General features: G+C 37.5%; 1 protein-coding gene across 7 annotated transcripts in view; it reads right to left on the reverse strand.

Moving 5' to 3' along the window:
- Positions 1–14062: 14062 nt before the first annotated feature.
- LOC129281231 (SH2 domain-containing protein 4B-like) overlaps positions 14063–21485 on the reverse strand; it is a 29321-nt gene continuing 21898 nt past the window's right edge. For all 7 annotated transcript variants that reach the window (XM_064113613.1, XM_064113608.1, XM_064113612.1 and 4 more), the window contains exon 10: positions 14063–20282. In XM_064113613.1, coding sequence (XP_063969683.1) covers positions 20163–20282 — 120 coding nt within the window. In that variant the 3' untranslated portion in view covers positions 14063–20162. The remainder of the gene's footprint in view (positions 20283–21485) is intronic.

Here is a 21485-nt window from a genome sequence, read left to right on the forward strand (position 1 = left end):
GGAAGAAATACATTAAGCTATATACATGAATGTATATCTGATTTTACTTTATTGCGATTGCTTTTGAATAAAAACACCACAAAATAGTCAACGCGATGAAACGAAAGAGCAATGCCAACAGCGATTTGAAAACTGACATATCATTTTGTGCACCACGTGTGATAGACTTGACGCACAATTAAGAATTGTATACAGAAAAAATATTATTAAAAAGAAATGGCAATAATTACGAGTATCTACATATTTATCTCAATATTATAGTTGTCGATGCAATCGATGAATATAGTTGATTTAGAATAAATTGGTTTTTTATAATTATGCTTATTTATTTTTCACACAGGGATCCGTAAAACATATACAATTTCTTGTTAAAGAAGAAAATGCCAATTTAACATTACTGCTCACACATAGATCTTATCTTCTAATTTTTGATCCAGTATAAATGATTTTTTCTCTGGCTGAAAATAAATAGGATCAATAATTGAATATCCAAATCACTAAAATTGATTGAAATCATGGTAAAAATCATGAGAACAATACTTACCATCGCGCCAACTTCATCATCAATCAAATCAGCAGACCACCCGTTTCCAATAAAAGAAGTGATAAAGAAAATCACTCCTAAATTCAGTGTCAAAGTCATTGCCTGTTTAATTTCTACACGTAGTATACTTAGATTTCTATTCAATAGGAACAAAATAGTAGTTGTTCTTTTTTCAAAATCAAATGAAAAGAATTAAAACAATTATTTAGAACATGCACAATTAACACTCTCAAATTATAGTCTCGTCCAATAAGTTATAAACAAGATATATTATTCTTCGATGGGCTCATCAAAACATATCACTAGAGATTGAGAGCCACTGCACTTCTCGCGACTTTTATATAGTTTTTGGAAATATGTATTTTGTCATAGTATAATTAAAATTACAGGCATTCATGACACCTTTTACAAGAACCCACATATCTGCCTTGTTATGACGACGCGTGCAAGTAATCAGGAATAATTAGCTTAAAACAAATAAAGATTTCACTGAGTATTATCTAAAATATGTTTGTAATTGATGGATTAATTATACTACATGGAATGGGCAATGGCAAATGTCCTTTCCGGAAAATCATCTTCGGAAATAGGGTTAAATATGCCATTAATTATGCTCCTTATGTGTAGTGTTAGCAATATTGGAATGTGCAACTTATTGCACCATTTGGGAGATTACACATTCACGCCTTGTAGTTATAGTATGATGATACCATAATTGTACAATTTTGCAGAAATTGTAAGTTGGCAGTCTTGGTGATCACAAGATGATATAGTGGGCCTACCAATTAATATATGTGGTTTAATTCTTTCAGCATAAGTTTGTTGAAGCCTGTCTAAAATTTGGTAAAGGTTTGATGATGTAAATTATATTTGGAGTACATGTTTATCTAGCACTAAAATCTAACAACAGAGGAATCGTCCTCTTTTTGTAACACAAAATTGAAATCACATTTGAGGATAAACTGCCCCCTTATTCGGCAATGCTTTTCTTTTCTTTAAATAGACCCTTTGAATAATGATTTTACACAGAAGCGTCGAGCCTGGAGGGCAGATGGCGATCGCCCCACCGATGAAAATATTGGGGTGGCATATCTTTTTGCCCCCCATAATTCCGGAAGTGCAAAAATATAATAATATTGTAATGCTACACAGAAATCGGCTAATTAACCAAACACAATATAAAATTCGGTTTTTAAATCAATATTACAGTAAAAAATTATGATTCCTTCGCGCGCTCCGCGCGGGAAATGATTCCATTTATCATTGGAACTTTTGTTAAGGTTAATTTACACAGGAAGTTCAATATATAGGCATACAATTATTTCTGCCAATGAATAAACAAGAAAATGGCAAACCCTTTAATGTTTTAATTCCATTTCATCTTGAAATATATAGTATTATTACCTATTTTATATTTTCATTTGTCAATAATGCGCAGGAGAAATGGTAGGTTGGGCAGAACATCAGTAAGTAACTATATGGATGATTTTACGAAATAATGTTTGGATAACTACGTTGTGCAGGCAATCTGAGAATCATCTTGATCGTGAAGTAAAATTGAATCCAACATTTACAATATAATTACATTTTTCCTTTGCATGAACCAAAACCAGTGTCGTAGCCAGGGGGTTCCCTGAGTTCCGCGGAACACTGCCGCTTGCCAACAGCAACAAAAAAGATGGGGGGGGGGGGGGACAAAAAGGAAAAGATTATTATGCCCGCGATTCGAATTTCGTTTTTTTGTTTCAGCGAGATACGCGATTACGTATCCTGATCATGATTACAAAAAGTGCTGAATAAAAAAAATGTTCAGTTCGCGAATTGATAATTTGATTAGCGATTCTTGCAAAGTTAATGGTTTAATTCAAGATGTTGTTAATAGATGATGTACTCTAGCATTATCAGCCATTTCATGCTGTATGGAAAAAAATACTGTTTGGGTTATTACAATATAGAAATACGCAGTTGATATATTGATGACGATCCCCCCATAAAACAGAGAGAGAGAGAGAGAGAGAGAGAGGGGGAGAGAGAGAGAGAGAGGGAGGGGGAGAAAATAATAATAAAAATCTTATAATTAAATCGATTAAAATATTGCTGATGTAATATCGCACAATTCACTCCAACACGTTCTATTTTGTTCCTGGTATATAAAAAATAGAATATGTAGGCTCAGCACCATGGCAAGATGGAATAGAATGTGTGCCAGGAAGTGACGTCACACAAGCCCACCCACTGAATGGTCGCACCTGGATCTTTATGCAAATTCTGACGGTCCCCAGAAAACTGGTATGCATTTGACGATTTACTGTATAGTAAATACATGAGAAATAATCTTAAATAAAACAAGTACCGTATGGTTGTCAACCAGCCGCAGTCTTCATATTCGTGAGTGTGTGTTGAATATGTCGTGAATGTTTTACTTTGTAATTAGTAATTACTTTTTAATTAGTGACAACATTCACACTGTCATTCTTTCAAATTGCACTTTATCATTCTGAAATTTGTTATAAAAAGATTGTAATTTATTCCATATTGTTAAGCTAATTATCAAAATGAAGAGGGTTGAAGTGGATGTGTGTATTTAGAAGAGGGTTGAAGGTGGGTGTGGATGTGTGTATTTAGAAGAGGGTTGAAGTGGATGTGTGTATTTAGAAAAGGGTTGAAGGTGGGTGTGTGGATTTAGAAGAGGGTTGAAGGTGGGTGTGAATGTGTGTATTTAGAAGAGGGTTGAAGTGGGTGTGTGTATTTAGAAGAGGGTTTAAGGTGGGTGTGGATGTGTGTATTTAGACGAGTTTTGAAGTTGGGTGTGGGTGTATGTTTTTAGAAGATGGTTGAAGGTGGGTGTGGATGTTTGTATTTAGACGAGTTTTGAAGGTGGGTGTGGGTGTGTGTATTTAGAGGAGGGTTGAAGGTATGTGTGGATGTGTGTATTTAGAAGAGGGTTTAAGGTGGGTGTGTGTATTCAGAAGAGGGTTGAAGGTGGGTGTGGATGTGTGTATTGAGAAGAGGGTTAAAGGTTGGTGTGTGATGTGTGTATTTAGAAGAGGGTTGAAGATGGATGTGGATGTGTGTATTTAAAAGAGGGCTGGAGGTGGGTGTGGATGTGTGTATTTAGAAGAGGGTTGAAGGTGGGTGTGGATGTATGTATTTAGAAGAGGGTTGAAGTGGATGTGTGTATTTAGAAGAGGGTGGGTGTGGGTGTGTGTATTCAGAAGAGGGTTGAAGGTGTGTGTGAATGTGTGTATTTAGAAGAGGGTTGAAGTGGATGTGTGTATTTAGAAGAGGGTTGAAGGTGGGTGTGGATGTGTGTATTTAGAAAAGGGTTGAAGATGGGTGTGAGTATTTAGAAGAGGGTTGAAGGTGTGTGTGGGTGTGTGGATTTAGAAGAGGGTTGAAGTGGATGTGTGTATTTAGAAGAGGGTTGAAGGTGGATGTGTGTATTTAGAAGAGGGTTGAAGGTGTGTGTGGGTGTGTGGATTTAGAAGAGGGTTGAAGGTATGTGCGAGTATTTAGAAGAGGGTTGAAATGGATGTGTGTATTTAGAAGAGGGTTGAAGGTGGGTGTGTGTATTTAGAAGAGGGTTGAAGGTGGGTGTGGGTGTGTGGATTTAAGAAGAGGGTTGAAGATGGATGTGGATGTGTGTATTTAAAAGAAGGTTTAAGGTGGGTGTGGATGTGTGTATTTAAAAGAGGGCTGTAGGTGGGTGTGGATGTGTGTATTTAGAAGAAGGTTGAAGGTGTGTGTGTGGATGTGTGTGTTTAGAAGAGGGTTGAAGGTGGGTGTGTGTATTTAGAAGAGGGTTGAAGTGGGTGTGTGTATTTAGAAGAGGGTTGAAGGTGGGTGTGGATGTGTGTATTTAGAAGAGGGTTGAAGGTTGAAGTGGGTGTGTGTATTCAGAAGAGGGTTGAAGGTGGGTGTGGATGTGTGTATTTAGACGAGTTTTGAAGGTGGGTGTGTGGATTTAGGTGAGGGTTGAAGGTGGGTGTGGATGTGTGTATTTAGAAGAGGGTTGAAGTGGATGTGTGTATTTAGAAGAGGGTTTAAGGTGGGTGTGGATTTAGAAGAGGGTTGAAGTGGGTGTGTGTATTTAGAAGAGGGTTTAAGGTGGGTGTGGATGTGTGTATTTAAAAGAGGGCTGGAGGTGGGTGTGGATGTGTGTATTTAGAAGAAGGTTGAAGGTGGGTGTGTGGATTTAGAAGAGGGTTGAAGGTGGGTGTGGATGTGTGTATTTAGACGAGTTTTTAAGGTGGGTGTGGGTATGTGGATTTAGAAGAGGGTTGAAGGTGGGTGTGGATGTGTGTATTTAGAAGAGGGTTGAAGGTTGAAGTGGGTGTGTGTATTCAGAAGAGGGTTGAAGGTGGGTGTGGATGTGTGTATTTAGAAGAGGGTGGGTGTGTGGATTAAGAAGAGGGTTGGTGTGGGTTGTGTATTTAGACGAGTTTTGAAGGTGGGTGTGTGGATTTAGGTGAGGGTTGAAGGTGGGTGTGGATGTGTGTATTTAGAAGAGGGTTGAAGTGGATGTGTGTATTTAGAAGAGGGTTGAAGGTGGGTGTGTGGATTTAGAAGAGGGTTGAAGTGGGTGTGTGTATTTAGAAGAGGGTTTAAGGTGGGTGTCGATGTGTGTATTTAGACGAGTTTTGAAGGTGGGTGTGTGGATTTAGGTGAGGGTTGAAGGTGGGTGTGGATGTGTGTATTTAGAAGAGGGTTGAAGGTGGGTGTGGATGTATGTATTAAGAAGAGGGTTGAAGTGGATGTGTGTATTTAGAAGAGGGTGGGTGTGTGTATTTAGAAGAGGGTTGAAGTGGGTGTGTGTATTTAGAAGAGGGTTTAAGGTGGGTGTCGATGTGTGTATTTAGACGAGTTTTGAAGGTGGGTGTGTGGATTTAGGTGAGGGTTGAAGGTGGGTGTGGATGTGTGTATTTAGAAGAGGGTTGAAGGTGGGTGTGGATGTATGTATTTAGAAGAGGGTTGAAGTGGATGTGTGTATTTAGAAGAGGGTGGGTGTGTGTATTTAGAAGAGGGTTGAAGGTGGATGTGGGTGTGTGGATTTAGAAGAGGGTTGAAGGTGGGTGTGGATGTGTGTATTTAGAAGAGGGTTGAAGGTGGGTGTGGGTGTGTGGATTTAGAACAGGGTTGAAGGTGGGTGTGGATGTGTGTATTTAGAAGAGGGTTGAAGGTTGAAGTGGGTGTGTGTATTCAGAAGAGGGTTGAAGGTGGGTGTGGATGTGTGTATTTAGAAGAGGGTGGGTGTGGGTGTGTGGATTAAGAAGAGGGTTGGTGTGGGTTGTGTATTTAGACGAGTTTTGAAGGTGGGTGTGTGGATTTAGGTGAGGGTTGAAGGTGGGTGTGGATGTGTGTATTTAGAAGAGGGTTGAAGTGGATGTGTGTATTTAGAAGAGGGTTGAAGGTGGGTGTGTGGATTTAGAAGAGGGTTGAAGTGGGTGTGTGTATTTAGAAGAGGGTTTAAGGTGGGTGTCGATGTGTGTATTTAGACGAGTTTTGAAGGTGGGTGTGTGGATTTAGGTGAGGGTTGAAGGTGGGTGTGGATGTGTGTATTTAGAAGAGGGTTGAAGGTGGGTGTGGATGTATGTATTTAGAAGAGGGTTGAAGTGGGTGTGTGTATTCAGAAGAGGGTTGAAGGTGGGTGTGGATGTGTGTATTTAGAAGAGGGTGGGTGTGGGTGTGTGGATTAAGAAGAGGGTTGGTGTGGGTTGTGTATTTAGACGAGTTTTGAAGGTGGGTGTGTGGATTTAGGTGAGGGTTGAAGGTGGGTGTGGATGTGTGTATTTAGAAGAGGGTTGAAGTGGATGTGTGTATTTAGAAGAGGGTTGAAGGTGGGTGTGGATTTAGAAGAGGGTTGAAGGTGGGTGTGGATGTGTGTATTTAGAAGAGGGTTGAAGATGGATGTGGATGTGTGTATTTAAAAGAGGGCTGGAGGTGGGTGTGGATGTGTGTATTTAGAAGAGGGTTGAAGGTGGGTGTGGATGTATGTATTTAGAAGAGGGTTGAAGTGGATGTGTGTATTTAGAAGAGGGTGGGTGTGTGTATTTAGAAGAGGGTTGAAGGTGTGTGTGGGTGTGTGGATTTAGAAGAGGGTTGAAGGTATATGCGAGTATTTAGAAGAGGGTTGAAGTGGATGTGTGTATTTAGAAGAGGGATGAAGGTGGGTGTGTGTATTTAGAAGAGGGTTGAAGGTGGGTGTGTGGATTTAAGAAGAGGGTTGAAGATGGATGTGGATGTGTGTATTTAAAAGAAGGTTTAAGGTGGGTGTGGATGTGTGTATTTAAAAGAGGGCTGGAGGTGGGTGTGGATGTGTGTATTTAGAAGAAGGTTGAAGGTGTGTGTGTGGATGTGTGTGTTTAGAAGAGGGTTGAAGGTGGGTGTGTGTATTTAGAAGAGGGTTGAAGTGGGTGCGTGTATTTAGAAGAGGGTTGAAGGTGGGTGTGTGGATTTAGAAGAGGGTTGAAGTGGGTGTGTGTATTTAGAAGAGGGTTTAAGGTGGGTGTCGATGTGTGTATTTAGACGAGTTTTGAAGGTGGGTGTGTGGATTTAGGTGAGGGTTGAAGGTGGGTGTGGATGTGTGTATTTAGAAGAGGGTTGAAGTGGATGTGTGTATTTAGAAGAGGGTTTAAGGTGGGTGTGGATTTAGAAGAGGGTTGAAGGTGGGTGTGGGTGTGTGGATTTAGAAGAGGGTTGAAGATGGATGTGGATGTGTGTATTTAAAAGAAGGTTTAAGGTGGGTGTGGATGTGTGTATTTAAAAGAGGGCTGGAGGTGGGTGTGGATGTGTGTATTTAGAAGAAGGTTGAAGGTGTGTGTGTGGATGTGTGTGTTTAGAAGAGGGTTGAAGGTGGGTGTGTGGATTTAGAAGAGGGTTGAAGTGGGTGTGTGTATTTAGAAGAGGGTTTAAGGTGGGTGTCGATGTGTGTATTTAGACGAGTTTTGAAGGTGGGTGTGTGGATTTAGGTGAGGGTTGAAGGTGGGTGTGGATGTGTGTATTTAGAAGAGGGTTGAAGGTGGGTGTGGATGTATGTATTTAGAAGAGGGTTGAAGTGGATGTGTGTATTTAGAAGAGGGTGGGTGTGTGTATTTAGAAGAGGGTTGAAGGTGGGTGTGGGTGTGTGGATTTAGAAGAGGGTTGAAGGTGGGTGTGGATGTGTGTATTTAGAAGAGGGTTGAAGGTGGGTGTGGGTGTGTGGATTTAGAAGAGGGTTGAAGGTGGGTGTGGATGTGTGTATTTAGAAGAGGGTTGAAGGTTGAAGTGGGTGTGTGTATTCAGAAGAGGGTTGAAGGTGGGTGTGGATGTGTGTATTTAGAAGAGGGTGGGTGTGGGTGTGTGGATTAAGAAGAGGGTTGGTGTGGGTTGTGTATTTAGACGAGTTTTGAAGGTGGGTGTGTGGATTTAGGTGAGGGTTGAAGGTGGGTGTGGATGTGTGTATTTAGAAGAGGGTTGAAGTGGATGTGTGTATTTAGAAGAGGGTTGAAGGTGGGTGTGGATTTAGAAGAGGGTTGAAGGTGGGTGTGGATGTGTGTATTTAGAAGAGGGTTGAAGATGGATGTGGATGTGTGTATTTAAAAGAGGGCTGGAGGTGGGTGTGGATGTGTGTATTTAGAAGAGGGTTGAAGGTGGGTGTGGATGTATGTATTTAGAAGAGGGTTGAAGTGGATGTGTGTATTTAGAAGAGGGTGGGTGTGTGTATTTAGAAGAGGGTTGAAGGTGTGTGTGGGTGTGTGGATTTAGAAGAGGGTTGAAGGTATATGCGAGTATTTAGAAGAGGGTTGAAGTGGATGTGTGTATTTAGAAGAGGGTTGAAGGTGGGTGTGTGTATTTAGAAGAGGGTTGAAGGTGGGTGTGTGGATTTAAGAAGAGGGTTGAAGATGGATGTGGATGTGTGTATTTAAAAGAAGGTTTAAGGTGGGTGTGGATGTGTGTATTTAAAAGAGGGCTGGAGGTGGGTGTGGATGTGTGTATTTAGAAGAAGGTTGAAGGTGTGTGTGTGGATGTGTGTGTTTAGAAGAGGGTTGAAGGTGGGTGTGTGTATTTAGAAGAGGGTTGAAGTGGGTGCGTGTATTTAGAAGAGGGTTGAAGGTGGGTGTGTGGATTTAGAAGAGGGTTGAAGTGGGTGTGTGTATTTAGAAGAGGGTTTAAGGTGGGTGTCGATGTGTGTATTTAGACGAGTTTTGAAGGTGGGTGTGTGGATTTAGGTGAGGGTTGAAGGTGGGTGTGGATGTGTGTATTTAGAAGAGGGTTGAAGTGGATGTGTGTATTTAGAAGAGGGTTTAAGGTGGGTGTGGATTTAGAAGAGGGTTGAAGGTGGGTGTGGGTGTGTGGATTTAGAAGAGGGTTGAAGATGGATGTGGATGTGTGTATTTAAAAGAAGGTTTAAGGTGGGTGTGGATGTGTGTATTTAAAAGAGGGCTGGAGGTGGGTGTGGATGTGTGTATTTAGAAGAAGGTTGAAGGTGTGTGTGTGGATGTGTGTGTTTAGAAGAGGGTTGAAGGTGGGTGTGTGGATTTAGAAGAGGGTTGAAGTGGGTGTGTGTATTTAGAAGAGGGTTTAAGGTGGGTGTGGATGTGTGTATCTAGACGAGTTTTGAAGGTGGGTGTGTGGATTTAGGTGAGGGTTGAAGGTGGGTGTGGATGTGTGTATTTAGAAGAGGGTTTAAGGTGGGTGTGGATTTAGAAGAGGGTTGAAGTGGGTGTGTGTATTTAGAAGAGGGTTTAAGGTGGGTGTGGATGTGTGTATTTAAAAGAGGGCTGGAGGTGGGTGTGGATGTGTGTATTTAGAAGAAGGTTGAAGGTGGGTGTGTGGATTTAGAAGAGGGTTGAAGGTGTGTGTGGATGTGTGTATTTAGACGAGTTTTTAAGGTGGGTGTGGGTGTGTGGATTTAGAAGAGGGTTGAAGGTGGGTGTGGATGTGTGTATTTAGAAGAGGGTTGAAGGTTGAAGTGGGTGTGTGTATTCAGAAGAGGGTTGAAGGTGGGTGTGGATGTGTGTATTTAGAAGAGGGTGGGTGTGGGTGTGTGGATTAAGAAGAGGGTTGGTGTGGGTTGTGTATTTAGAAGAGGGTGGGTGTGGGTGTGTGTATTTAGAAGAGGGTTGAAGGTGGGTGTGAGTATTTAGAAGAGGGTTGAAGGTGTGTGTGGGTGTGTGGATTTAGAAGAGGGTTGAAGTGGATGTGTGTATTTAGAAGAGGGTTGAAGGTGGGTGTGTGTATTTAGAAGAGGGTTGAAGGTGTGTGTGGGTGTGTGGATTTAGAAGAGGGTTGAATGTATGTGCGAGTATTTCGAAGAGGGTTGAAGTGGATGTGTGTATTTAGAAGAGGGTTGAAGGTGGGTGTGTGGATTTAGAAGAGGGTTTAAGGTGGGTGTGTGTATTCAGAAGAGGGTTGAAGGTGTGTGTGGGTGTGTGGATTTAGAAGAGGGTTGAAGGTTAGTGTGTGATGTGTGTATTTAGAAGAGGGTTGAAGAAGGATGTGGATGTGTGTATTTAAAAGAAGGTTTAAGGTGGGTGTGGATGTGTGTATTTAAAAGAGGGCTGGAGGTGGGTGTGGATGTGTGTATTTAGAAGAAGGTTGAAGGTGTGTGTGTGGATGTGTGTGTTTAGAAGAGGGTTGAAGGTGGGTGTGGATGAGTGTATTTAGAAAAAGGTTGAAGGTGTGTGCGTGCGCATGTTCAGAACATGGTTGAAGGGTTGTGTGATTGTTAATTATTGAATGTGGACGGATATGTGTGTTTTGATAAAGTCAGCAAATATGAAATTGAGCAAGAAACAAGGAAAAGGAGTGAACCATGATCAGATTGAGGACTTAATCGGCAAAGAATGCCCCCACTTTCCTGAAAATTGTCCCCCTTTTGATTTTCATCAACATTTGCATGTTTTTCAGTATCATAATGGTGAACTATTGAGAGTTTTTAGCAGGGAGAGGCGCTCTAAGAAGAAATAACATTACATGTATGTAGTTGATGGGACTTAACCCTAAAAGGACTGGGCTAATTGAGATGTATTGAGGACTGGGGGGTGGGGGGGGGGGGGACATGATGCCCCCTTTTGATCTCGGCCGTCGTTCGCGCGATCGTGCCGAAATTTGGCACGCACATTCTCTACCACATAAACTATAAGCCTGTATAAAAAAAATCTGAAAATGATTTTTTGTTTAATTTGAATAAAATATGCAAATTTATTCGTGAAAAACATTATTTTCATATTTAACACCAAATTTCAATTCAATTTTTTTTTTTCCAGATGTCATATAATCTAATTTAAAGGTTTCTACAAAGAAAGATTGCAAAAACCAATTATTTCCTTGAAACATACATCGTGATTTACTCATAATAAAAGTTTGTGAAAACTATCACTAGTAGAATGTTTGTGTTCTGCATCAAATTCGTCCATGTTAACGCGTTAATCGAATAAACACATACAAATTGTCGCCATGTCACATATAGCCAAAACATTCTGAAATAATATGTAAGATATATCACTTTATTTTATCCGAAAGATAACAACGTACATTTACCGGATGCGCATTTTTGATAAAAACAAACTGCGCATGATATTACACCTAGATTGCACATAATTATACATGCAATAGATCAGTGCGATACTCGTCATGATTTGAGGATTAGGTTTGCGTTTGTAGAGTTTGATCTCCTTGCTATTTCCGTGAATTATTAGGGTGCTGAACGCAAATCTACCTGTGGCGATATTCATAAATATACAGTAGGTCTGATGTTTCATGTGCCGTTACCATTTTAAGAATATCTACATGTATATCCCAAAACACAGAAAATGTATGAATAAGACGGTTGAATTGTGGGCGCGTCGTGGTCTAGTGGTTCTGACTCTCACCTTTCAACCAGAGGGTCGTGGGTTCGAATCATGGCCGTGGCGTGTTTTCCTTTAGCAAGAAATGTATCCACACTGTGCTGCACTCAACCCAGGTGAGGTAAATAGGTACCGTCAGAAAATTATTCCTCAAAAAGCTGGATGTGTGCACCCGAATCGGTAGCCTAGCTAGCTTAGCCGGGTAATAATAGCAGGGCCCGCTGGTAGAACAGTTTTCGGAACTGAAGTTGCTACCCTGGGTAAATATACCATTATTATTATTATTACCTGAATCGGTAGCCTAGCTTAGTGTCACAAATATTTAAAAAATTCAGGTAAGATGGAAGATATATCATTGTACGTTATCCGAAAAGGGACATGCATAATTTATCGGGTGGGTATTTTGAATGTAAAATTGAATATATACCGTACATGATAAACATAATCACATGTATATTACATACTTAACACGAGTTACAAAATTGCTGGCCGCAAAAGTCCCTGCCCCCCCCCCAAAGTCACGTGTAGTGCCCGAAAGGATTACATGTGGCTGAAAATAACTCGTTTTAAGTATGTACTTATACATGTTCTGTGTTTTGGGATGTAGATATTCTGATGAAATAACGGCAAATGAAACATCAGACCTACTGTATTCATGAATATCGCCCCTGGTAGATTCGCGTTCAGCACCCTTAATTCACGGAAATAGCAAGGAGATCAAACTCTACAAACGCAAACCTAATCCTCAAATCATGAGTATCGCACTGATCTATTGTATGTATAATTATGTGCAATCTAGGTGTAATATCATGCGCAGTTTGTTTTTATCAAAAATGCGCATCCGCTAAATGTACTTTGTTATCTTTCGGATAACATAAAATGATATATCTTACATCTTATTTCAGAATTTTTTGGCTATATGTGACATGACAATTTGTATGTGTTTATTCGATTAACGCATTAACATGGACGAATTTAATGCAGAACACAAACATTCTACTAGTGATAGTTTTCACAAACTTTTATTTTGAGTAAATCACGATTTTCTGTTTCAAAGTGCCATATATGTGAGTGTAATATTCCAATTTGAAATGTATATTTATTAGACTTATAATTTTTGAAACTCCAAATAAAAATTATCGTATATCAAAGGCAATCAAAAACTTAAACACATTCCGTCAAAATATCAAAATGCGTGATTTTCGAAATTCTTTCAGATTTTACGCTAAACATTATACTTTCACGCAAAAGTGCACTTGGCATCGACCCGTATGTTATTCCTCAGTACCTCCGCACAACTTTAAGCTGGGATGCCAAGAATTGACAAATTTTGCTATCCAATTAAAGTATGAAAACTCGTTTAAGTATGTACTTATATACATGTAATTATGTACATAATGTACGGTATGTTCAATTTTTCATTCAAAATGCGCACCTTGTATAACATACATTTACCACTTTCGGATAACATAAAATGAGATATCTTCCATCTTACTTGAAAATTCTTTTAATATTTGTGGCATTAGGACATTTACTATACATTCGAGAAAAAAAAAAAATTCAAACAATTTAAAGTTTTCACAAACTTTTATTTTGAGAAAATTGCGGTTTTATGTTTCACTGTGCCATATATGCGTGTGTAGTATTCAAATTTGAAATGTGTATTTATGGGACTTATAATTTGAAACTCCAAATAAAAAGAATCGTATATCAAAGGTAATAATTTTTTTTTTACATATCCCGTCAAAATATCAAAATGCGTGATTTTCGACATTCAGATTTTACGCTAAAATTGACACTTTCAGGCAAGTGCGCTTGGCATCCGGCTGTACGCTTTTCCTGGGTATTTCTGCAAGACTTTTAGCTGGGATGCCAAGCATTAGCAAGCATTAACAAATTTAGCCGTCCAAAGTATAAAAAATCGTTTTGGCCGGTCTACTACTATGTATTTCTTTGTTTTTAGAATTTATCTATTTCTGTGTTTTTTCATCTTTTGTTTTTCACTGTTTTTTAAATGGAAATTACTACAGACCATTTAACAACTAAATTAAACCCTAAATTAATTCAGCAGACCAATTAGATAAAAAAATAATCACCCTTTTATTAATTTCATCTCCCTTAGACTTTGTACACAAAGTATAAAAATGAGCCATTTTTGGCATGACATTGTCTTGTAAAAAGACACGTGGCGTCGTGATGCGATACCAGTATGTCGCGAATTTAGTCTCAAAAATTGCACGAGACTTCAAAGAAAAAAGTCATACAATTTTGCGGCGCCATCTTTTTGCGTTCCGGAAATATCGCGCGAAGCGTTGAGGGGGGCCCATGGTGGCCTTCTCTCTTTTTCCAGTCCTTTTAGGGTTGATAGACTTGCTTTGTTGTGTCCCTCACTATTTCATACACTATGCAATGTCTCTATCCACATTACTGTGATCACACAATTCACTGTAACCTAACGTTTTATCTCATTACATGCACTACATGTGTAATAAGGTATTATGTTCTAAATTTGTGTTTAAATAAATGATTGCTGAATTCAATCAGATGAACCCATGCATCATGTTCATCAGGTTATTTACAGATCATACATGACAATAAATAAATACAAAAAATACCAATATCACATCATCAACTTCATCATCCCAGCAATCCTCACACCTACACAATATAACATTACTATATTTTGCAATTAAGTAGACATTCCTTGTTTAATAGAATACAAATTCCAAAATAAGTACTTTGTTTAGCCATCCATGACATGGAAATTAAACAGACAAATCAATAATTCATATTCTCCAAAATAAAAGGTTACAATTAAACAATGATAGTTAATCAAAATCAGTATGGCTCACAGAAATGATTATGTCTACAATTCAAATATGGATAGTACTGGAAAGAAAAGAAAGCATAAAAATCTAACATAAATTAATTTATTCTTATTCTGAAACAAAGAGAAAATTAACCAATTTGAAAATTGGAGAAAAATTACCAATTCAAGGTATATGAAAAGGTTAAGTACATAGTACTGAAACTTTACCATGATACAAAAGAAGGTAAATAATACCATGATATTCTCCATTAAAGTACAAAATAAAATACATCCAAATTGGAATGCAACTATCAGATCTAAATATTATAAGAAATTAACAGAGTAATGACTGAAGAAATATTTTTCAAAAAAAAAATTTATGTCTATAAAATACAGAAAAATACAAAGCATGGCACGCATGGTATGAAATATGAATTTAGCACCATGATGGATAAATATAAGTTCTATCTCTCTTCATATAAAAAAATGCTTAAGATATACCTTACCATTTAACCTATAAAATGATTTGAATTCTTATTACTCTTGATGGGTTAAAGATTTGTATAATTCTTCTGTGAAAAAATATAGGATATAAAGCAATTCAGAATTTCTACTTCATGCTTGAAGTGCAAACTTCAAATATTTCTTTTTATGACATGCAATATTAAACAGAAATAACAACTTCTAATCATCCGGTGCAATACCAAATAACTGTAAGACCTTTGCACATGAACACACAAGGCTAGAGAAAATGGTTTAACAAACATGCTAATCATATGTGCAAATAACCAATGGTTTTAAAACTTGATGTTTTATTTCTGAATTACTAATATTGATAATTACTCTGGTGTCACTCAATAACATTGCCTGGATAATTATTATTTATTATCATTATTATTACTTATGTACTGTGCTTTTCCGAAAATGGCCCAAAGTGCTCACAACAACTAAAGAACACATAAAGTATAGAATGAAATTTGTAATGATGGATACAAATAAATACAAAAGTACATTGCCCTTTAATTGCTATAAACTGATCTAGATATTATAGGAATTATGTTTGCAAGAGAAAGTATAGATGCAGTTTAATCACTGGGCTTCCATAGCTGAGATCGAATTGGATCATTCATTATTTTATAAAAAAAACTGTTTAAAGGCCCTGTCACATCGTTCTGTGCAAGCCTTGCGCGCAACTATTTTTGCTACACGCAGACTGCCTGCAAGTTGTCCGCAGTGACAGTGTCTCACACACAAGAGCACACGCAAGTCTGATTTGTACACAGAAAAGTTTTTAACATGCTAAAAACTGTTGTGGGTGAATTGCGGGTGATTGCCAGCAACTCACCTGCAAGGCTTGCATGGAACCATGTGACAGGGTCTTTAGATTTGGCCCAACAAGGCACACATTCTTGTTTTAAACACAGCTCAGCTACTCATTCATACATATGGTACAAATAACCCCCAAATAACATCTATTATACAGTATTTTGTGAAAACAACCTTCGCTAAAAGACATAAATGAAAATATTTAAGTAAGTGTTCCATTTCTTCTATGCACACATTATCAGATATGTAATAAGAGATTTTTCTGACCAGAACGAGAGCCATCATGACATAATCAAATTGCAATTCACAGTATGTGGTCTGAAGCCATGCACTTTGCAGATTTCAAGATATAATTACGCTTTATCAAGTATGTATATTGAGAAAGAGTCCAATAATAAATTATGTGTAATTACAAGTTTTGTCACAATGGCACTATAAATTCAACAATAGATTATTTTCAGTGCAAGAAAAAATCAATACAAATTGATTCTGATTTTCTGTCTTAAACAGTGTAAAACCACTATTTTAACACAAAACATAAACTGAAGAATTATGACCTGTACATACTACATGTATATCACATATTCATGTCAACAGGTGGGGAATATTCACAGTTATGTACAAACAAAATCATAACTAATAACATAACATCAAATTTCTCACCACTGAATCCATTTTATTACATTAACATGTATTAAAAGGAAGAAATAAAAAGAGACTTGATCGTTGACAACCGAATTGTGTAATTCACATAGGCTTTGCATAGGGACCTCCAAGAGTGGCGCTATGGGGGTGGGGATGGGACAAGGGTCCCTTGAAGGAATTTAGAAATAGGAGGGGAAATTAGAGAGAAAAGGGATAGAAAAACAAAATCAGAATGAAAGCAGAGAAAACAAGGGGGGGGGGGCAGAGATCTGGGTTGTTTGACTCGACATAAATTCAATGCAAATTTTTTTTTCAATTTTCAGTCACCCCCCCAAAAAAAATACCCTGGTGCCAACCCTGGGGATCACCATGATGCATTAGACAATAAGTTAACACTACTAATGTGGTTACAGGAAGTAAAACCTTCTCCTTGTCTGTTAGTTACAAGGCATACTCTTTACTCATATTACCACCACACCATTATCCAAAATCACAACTTTTAGTCAACCCCTTAATATCATAACAATACTATAATTTCTTTACATACCACTAGTACTACCAATGCTTTTTGACATGTATACTACAAAAACATTACAAAATACACACTTTTGTCTTTTTCAAAAATAGTACACTCTCTATCTCTTCATCAGTCAATATCAATCAAGTTTATTAATGTTGCTAGTACTGATAAGGTCAAGGCAACATATCTGTTTGATTGCTATTATGTATGATCTTGAATACATGGTTATAGAATGCTCAACTTTAAGTTTCATAATTACAAAAGCTCCAAAACCAGCTTGGCATTTAACGTGATGGTTCAGAGTATTAAGTTAATTCATCCTTGATCAAACATATATTAATATGATTCATTGGATACTTCTATCATGGCTTTGGCATCTCCATCGCAAACACTGTTTTCTGGGCGCTTGTCACCTTTTCCTCGAGACACACACTGTGCTGGTGTACATTATAAACAATTCCTTGTTTCACCAGGAAAATGAAATGTCATATATTCAAAATTCAACAAATTCAATAAAGTGTGGATAAAATGAAGATACAATTTTTATATACATAATTTAAAAGAATACAAATGGTGAGGGGATATAACGAGGATATCAGAATGTGGAAGAGTTCAAATATTTCCTGTCTCTTTCTCTCAAAAGTAGAAACACAATGACTACCATATAAAGCATCCTTCTCATATAATAATAATAATAACAATAACGGTATATTTACCCAGGGTAGCCACTTCAGTTCCAAAAACTGTTCTCCCAGCGGGCCCTGCTATTGTTATTACCCGGCTAAGCTAGGCTACCTATTCAGGTGCACACAGCTTTTTCAGGAATTACTTCCTGCCGGTACCCATTTACCTCACCTGGGAAACTACGCCATGGCTGGGATTCGAACCCACGACCCTCTGTTTCAAAGTCCGCAGACTAATCCACTGGGCCATGACGCTCCACCATCACTTGCCATGTAAAGTGCGTCCCACAAAATAGGAGACTGGGATTCCCATTTTTTTCTTCCATTTATGGTCTTCCATTTACACCATAATAAAAATTCAACTCGTCTTCTTCATTTCGATACCAAATGTGATATGAATAGTTTACACATAGATGAGCAAGAAGAGTTTAAAAAAATTAATGTCAAAACCAAGTTGTGCAGAAAAATGGGTCAAGATCTGTTCAGGATGCTAGGACATTGCGCAAGGAAGGGATAGGTCATTAGTGAATCTTTTGTTTTCTTTGTTACGTTTCTTTCACTAGTCCCGAAATGAGAGTGGGTGCTGATTCACACGTGACTTTCTGCGAAACTTGTTTCTGACATGCCTCAGACTTTATTGTTTTTACTCTGCAATGCGTAAAATATTCAGTATGTAGTCACACTTAAGAAGAGATTCCATTCTTATGAATGATTAATGTTAATTTCATGATCAAATAATCCAATTATTGAGACATATTACACGAAATATGGGTTTCCTTTTTTGTGGGACGCACTGTATATTCTCCCATCTACACAATTCATGACTTGGAAAAAAGTGAGTTTTCATTGATTTTTCTGGTACAGGATGGGCAGTATCCACCTCCCTTTTATACCAAAATAATGACAATGAACATTTAAATGATTCCTAACAAAATGCCACAAGAAGAAAGAAAAAAGTTCATTTACCAAAAATCAATGATTCATGTAAATGGGAAAATATATATATATGGCAGTTGAGGGTATGTTAATGCTATAAAATAGACATCAATATATTTGGCACATTTCTTAACAATTAGCAGGGACATTCCACAAATAACCTCCATCATACATGATAACAACTGTATCTCTAAGTATATGAGTTAATGAATTGAATGGTTTACTGAATATTAATAAGATTTGAAATTTCTAAGAAAATAGAAACTATTGGGAATAGAATATAAATGCAAGGATGTACAAAAATGTATATAGGGGTATCATATATTCACAAAGGACGGGATAAGAAAATATTTCTTTATCTCTTTGTTTAAAATATTACAATAAATAGATTTCTACATGCTCTTTCCGGAAAATAAGGCTAATCCTAATTCCTAGAATATCCTGGATTTTCTAGTCATACAACGCACTTATTTAGAGTTGAATTTTCATTCTGATAACTTACTATCTTCTTATAATTTAGTGCTGCTCATATTTTTTCTGTATTCCTCCTACGTTCCTATTCAATAATCTACTAAACCCTATGACAGTATTGTATGTATTTTTTTGCGATCATTTACCTTGTCGTATCAATACAACCCAAACTCATTGCAACATTGATATAGTTCACAGATATACACACATCAGTCATTGACAAAATGACTTTTTCATCTCTTTTTTTTGCAGACACTCTGTTTTTATAATTCAAGTTGGTAATACAGTTAAACAAACTTAAAGACATTAATTTTGTGGATCTGATTCTCATTTTGTAATCAGAGAGTCACTTGTTAGAATCCCACCATGGCTTAGTGTCCTTTGGTCAGGCATCAATCTACAATTTGCCACTCTTCACCCAGGTGCTATATGGGTACCCCACAGGATGCAAAAGCCACTGTAGTATGCCTTGCATCTGAATTTTGAAATTCTAACTGATATAGTCCCCAGGGAGTGGAGAAAGTGCATACATTGTGTGCAGGCATGCCAGAATGCAATGACCAGAGTGAAAAGGTGCATACGCAGCTCTTAGTAAAATCCTTGTTATATACAAAGCGCTATATAAAGCTTGATATTATCATTTTTTCATCAAGACCATAGAACAGGTGACTTTGTAGCAATAAGACCATTATACTCGTCGCATGCAAATACGAAAAGCAACGTCAACATCTTCGCAGGTATACATGAGCGATTTCAGCTTCAATTCCAAACAGAGTAAGAGGCACTTTAGAACATGCACCATATAATGCCAAAGTCGGCAACTCCCAACAACCTGCATCCCGTAACCTATCACTCGATCTGTGTACTACAGAAACAAGTATGATCTCTGGTTACCAAGGCTGTAGATACTAATCCATGGTAGTATCTCATTAAGGCACATATTTATTAGGTTATTGTTGTCTATGAGATGCTAAAGAGTTTATTACGGCTCTCTAAATGCTGTTATCAAAGCACTGTAATATGAGTGTGACAGTAAATATGTCCCAACTGGAGCTATATGCATTCCACGTTGTTGGATAAATTTCCCTTTGAACGCTAGTACTGTAATATGATTGGCTAAAACAATGCCTTTATGTTCCAAATACATGTACTGCTACTAAAGTACTGCATTCCAATTTGTTTGGTTAATGTCTTTTTGAATGCTGCTTTCAAAACAGTGCAATATAATTCACTGTTCTGATGTTCAAATGTCCCAATTATTGCTACTACATTCCAATTCATTTGATAAACACCTCTTGAAATGGTCCTACAAAAATATGTTTGGATTACTGTCCCAACTACTGCTTAGGAAGTGCTGCATTCTAAATGGTTAGATATAAAGCCCTTGTGAATACTGTTATCAAAGCGGTGTTTCGTGATTGGCTTGGTTAGAGAAGAGCTCTTGATAGTCGGGTGGATCCGCTGCTTGACCGCAGGGCGTTTGCAAGACTTCTTTCCCCATCTCTGATATTGGCATATGCTGCAGAGATAAGAGCAAGAAAATTACACATGTGTGAAATTATGTATAAGAATTGGAAGCTAGTTAATATAAGCAACATTATACAAGCTTAAAGATATATGAATGTAGTTGCAGTAAATACTTATTTCCTGTGAAAAACTATATAACCAAAGGTTAATTGTCACTATATCATTGACGATCTACATCTGGTACAGTTGCATAAACTTTGTGAAATCATTAAATCTAAGCTGAAAACAATTACACTGAAGATTGCTAACACTGATACACACATGTGGGACACTGAATTTTTATTGATTGTAAAAAGACCAGAGATGTGGCTGGAAGGCCATTCTTATTTTGCGGACTTCCAAACTTTTATGGAATGACAGTTTTTTATATTTGTATGCTAATGGAATGACAGCTGCCAAGACATTCACTAAGTACAGTTATTCCAATGCCTTAGAAATTTTTTTTTTCTAAAACACAATTGCTATGAAATGAAAAGGAACTAACAATATCAGTATACAATGGGTAGAATTTGAGATTATTTCAAGTACAGTGTTCCCCTGGGATGAAGCTCACTAGGTATTTATTTATCAATACTGTGATTAGGTCACTTTTGTATTTTGAGTGTTAGAGTATGGGAAGCAATCTAATTAGTATTTCTAACTCCAACACCAGAAAAAAAAAACAATGAACATCTTTTAAACCAACAGAAAACTTTTTGTAAAGATTATGTAAGCATATACATGAATGTAATCTCACATTAATTGCCTCTAAATTATGGGTACTATTATCATCAATTAATTCATTATTCAGAAGTGGAAATTCATTTTCACGTCAAACTTTCAGTAGTTTGTCACAGAAGCTTGTAACTTATCACTGTTGACAGGGTTTTGATAAATTAATGCCTTGTCTGATCACAATTCTAACAAATTCATTAATTCTTTATAAAGCAAAACAACAACAACAAAGAAACGCAGTACAAAAGGCAAACGGAAATGAATGGCTGGCATATTCAGGGCCCTGTTTCATAAAGACTAGTTTTGATAACAAATAAACAATAACTATAACAAATTTACTACCAGCCATCAGACTGAAGGGCTTCCATTGTTTTCAACTTTAATGCAAATTTGTTATAATAACAAGTTCTATGATACGACCCGGGTTTTTTATTGTAACTTGCTACTTGTTACTTAAGTTTTGTGAGAGAGGGTCCAGATC

This window comes from Lytechinus pictus, chromosome 18, assembly GCF_037042905.1.
Source record: "Lytechinus pictus isolate F3 Inbred chromosome 18, Lp3.0, whole genome shotgun sequence".
Lineage (NCBI taxonomy): Eukaryota > Metazoa > Echinodermata > Echinoidea > Temnopleuroida > Toxopneustidae > Lytechinus > Lytechinus pictus.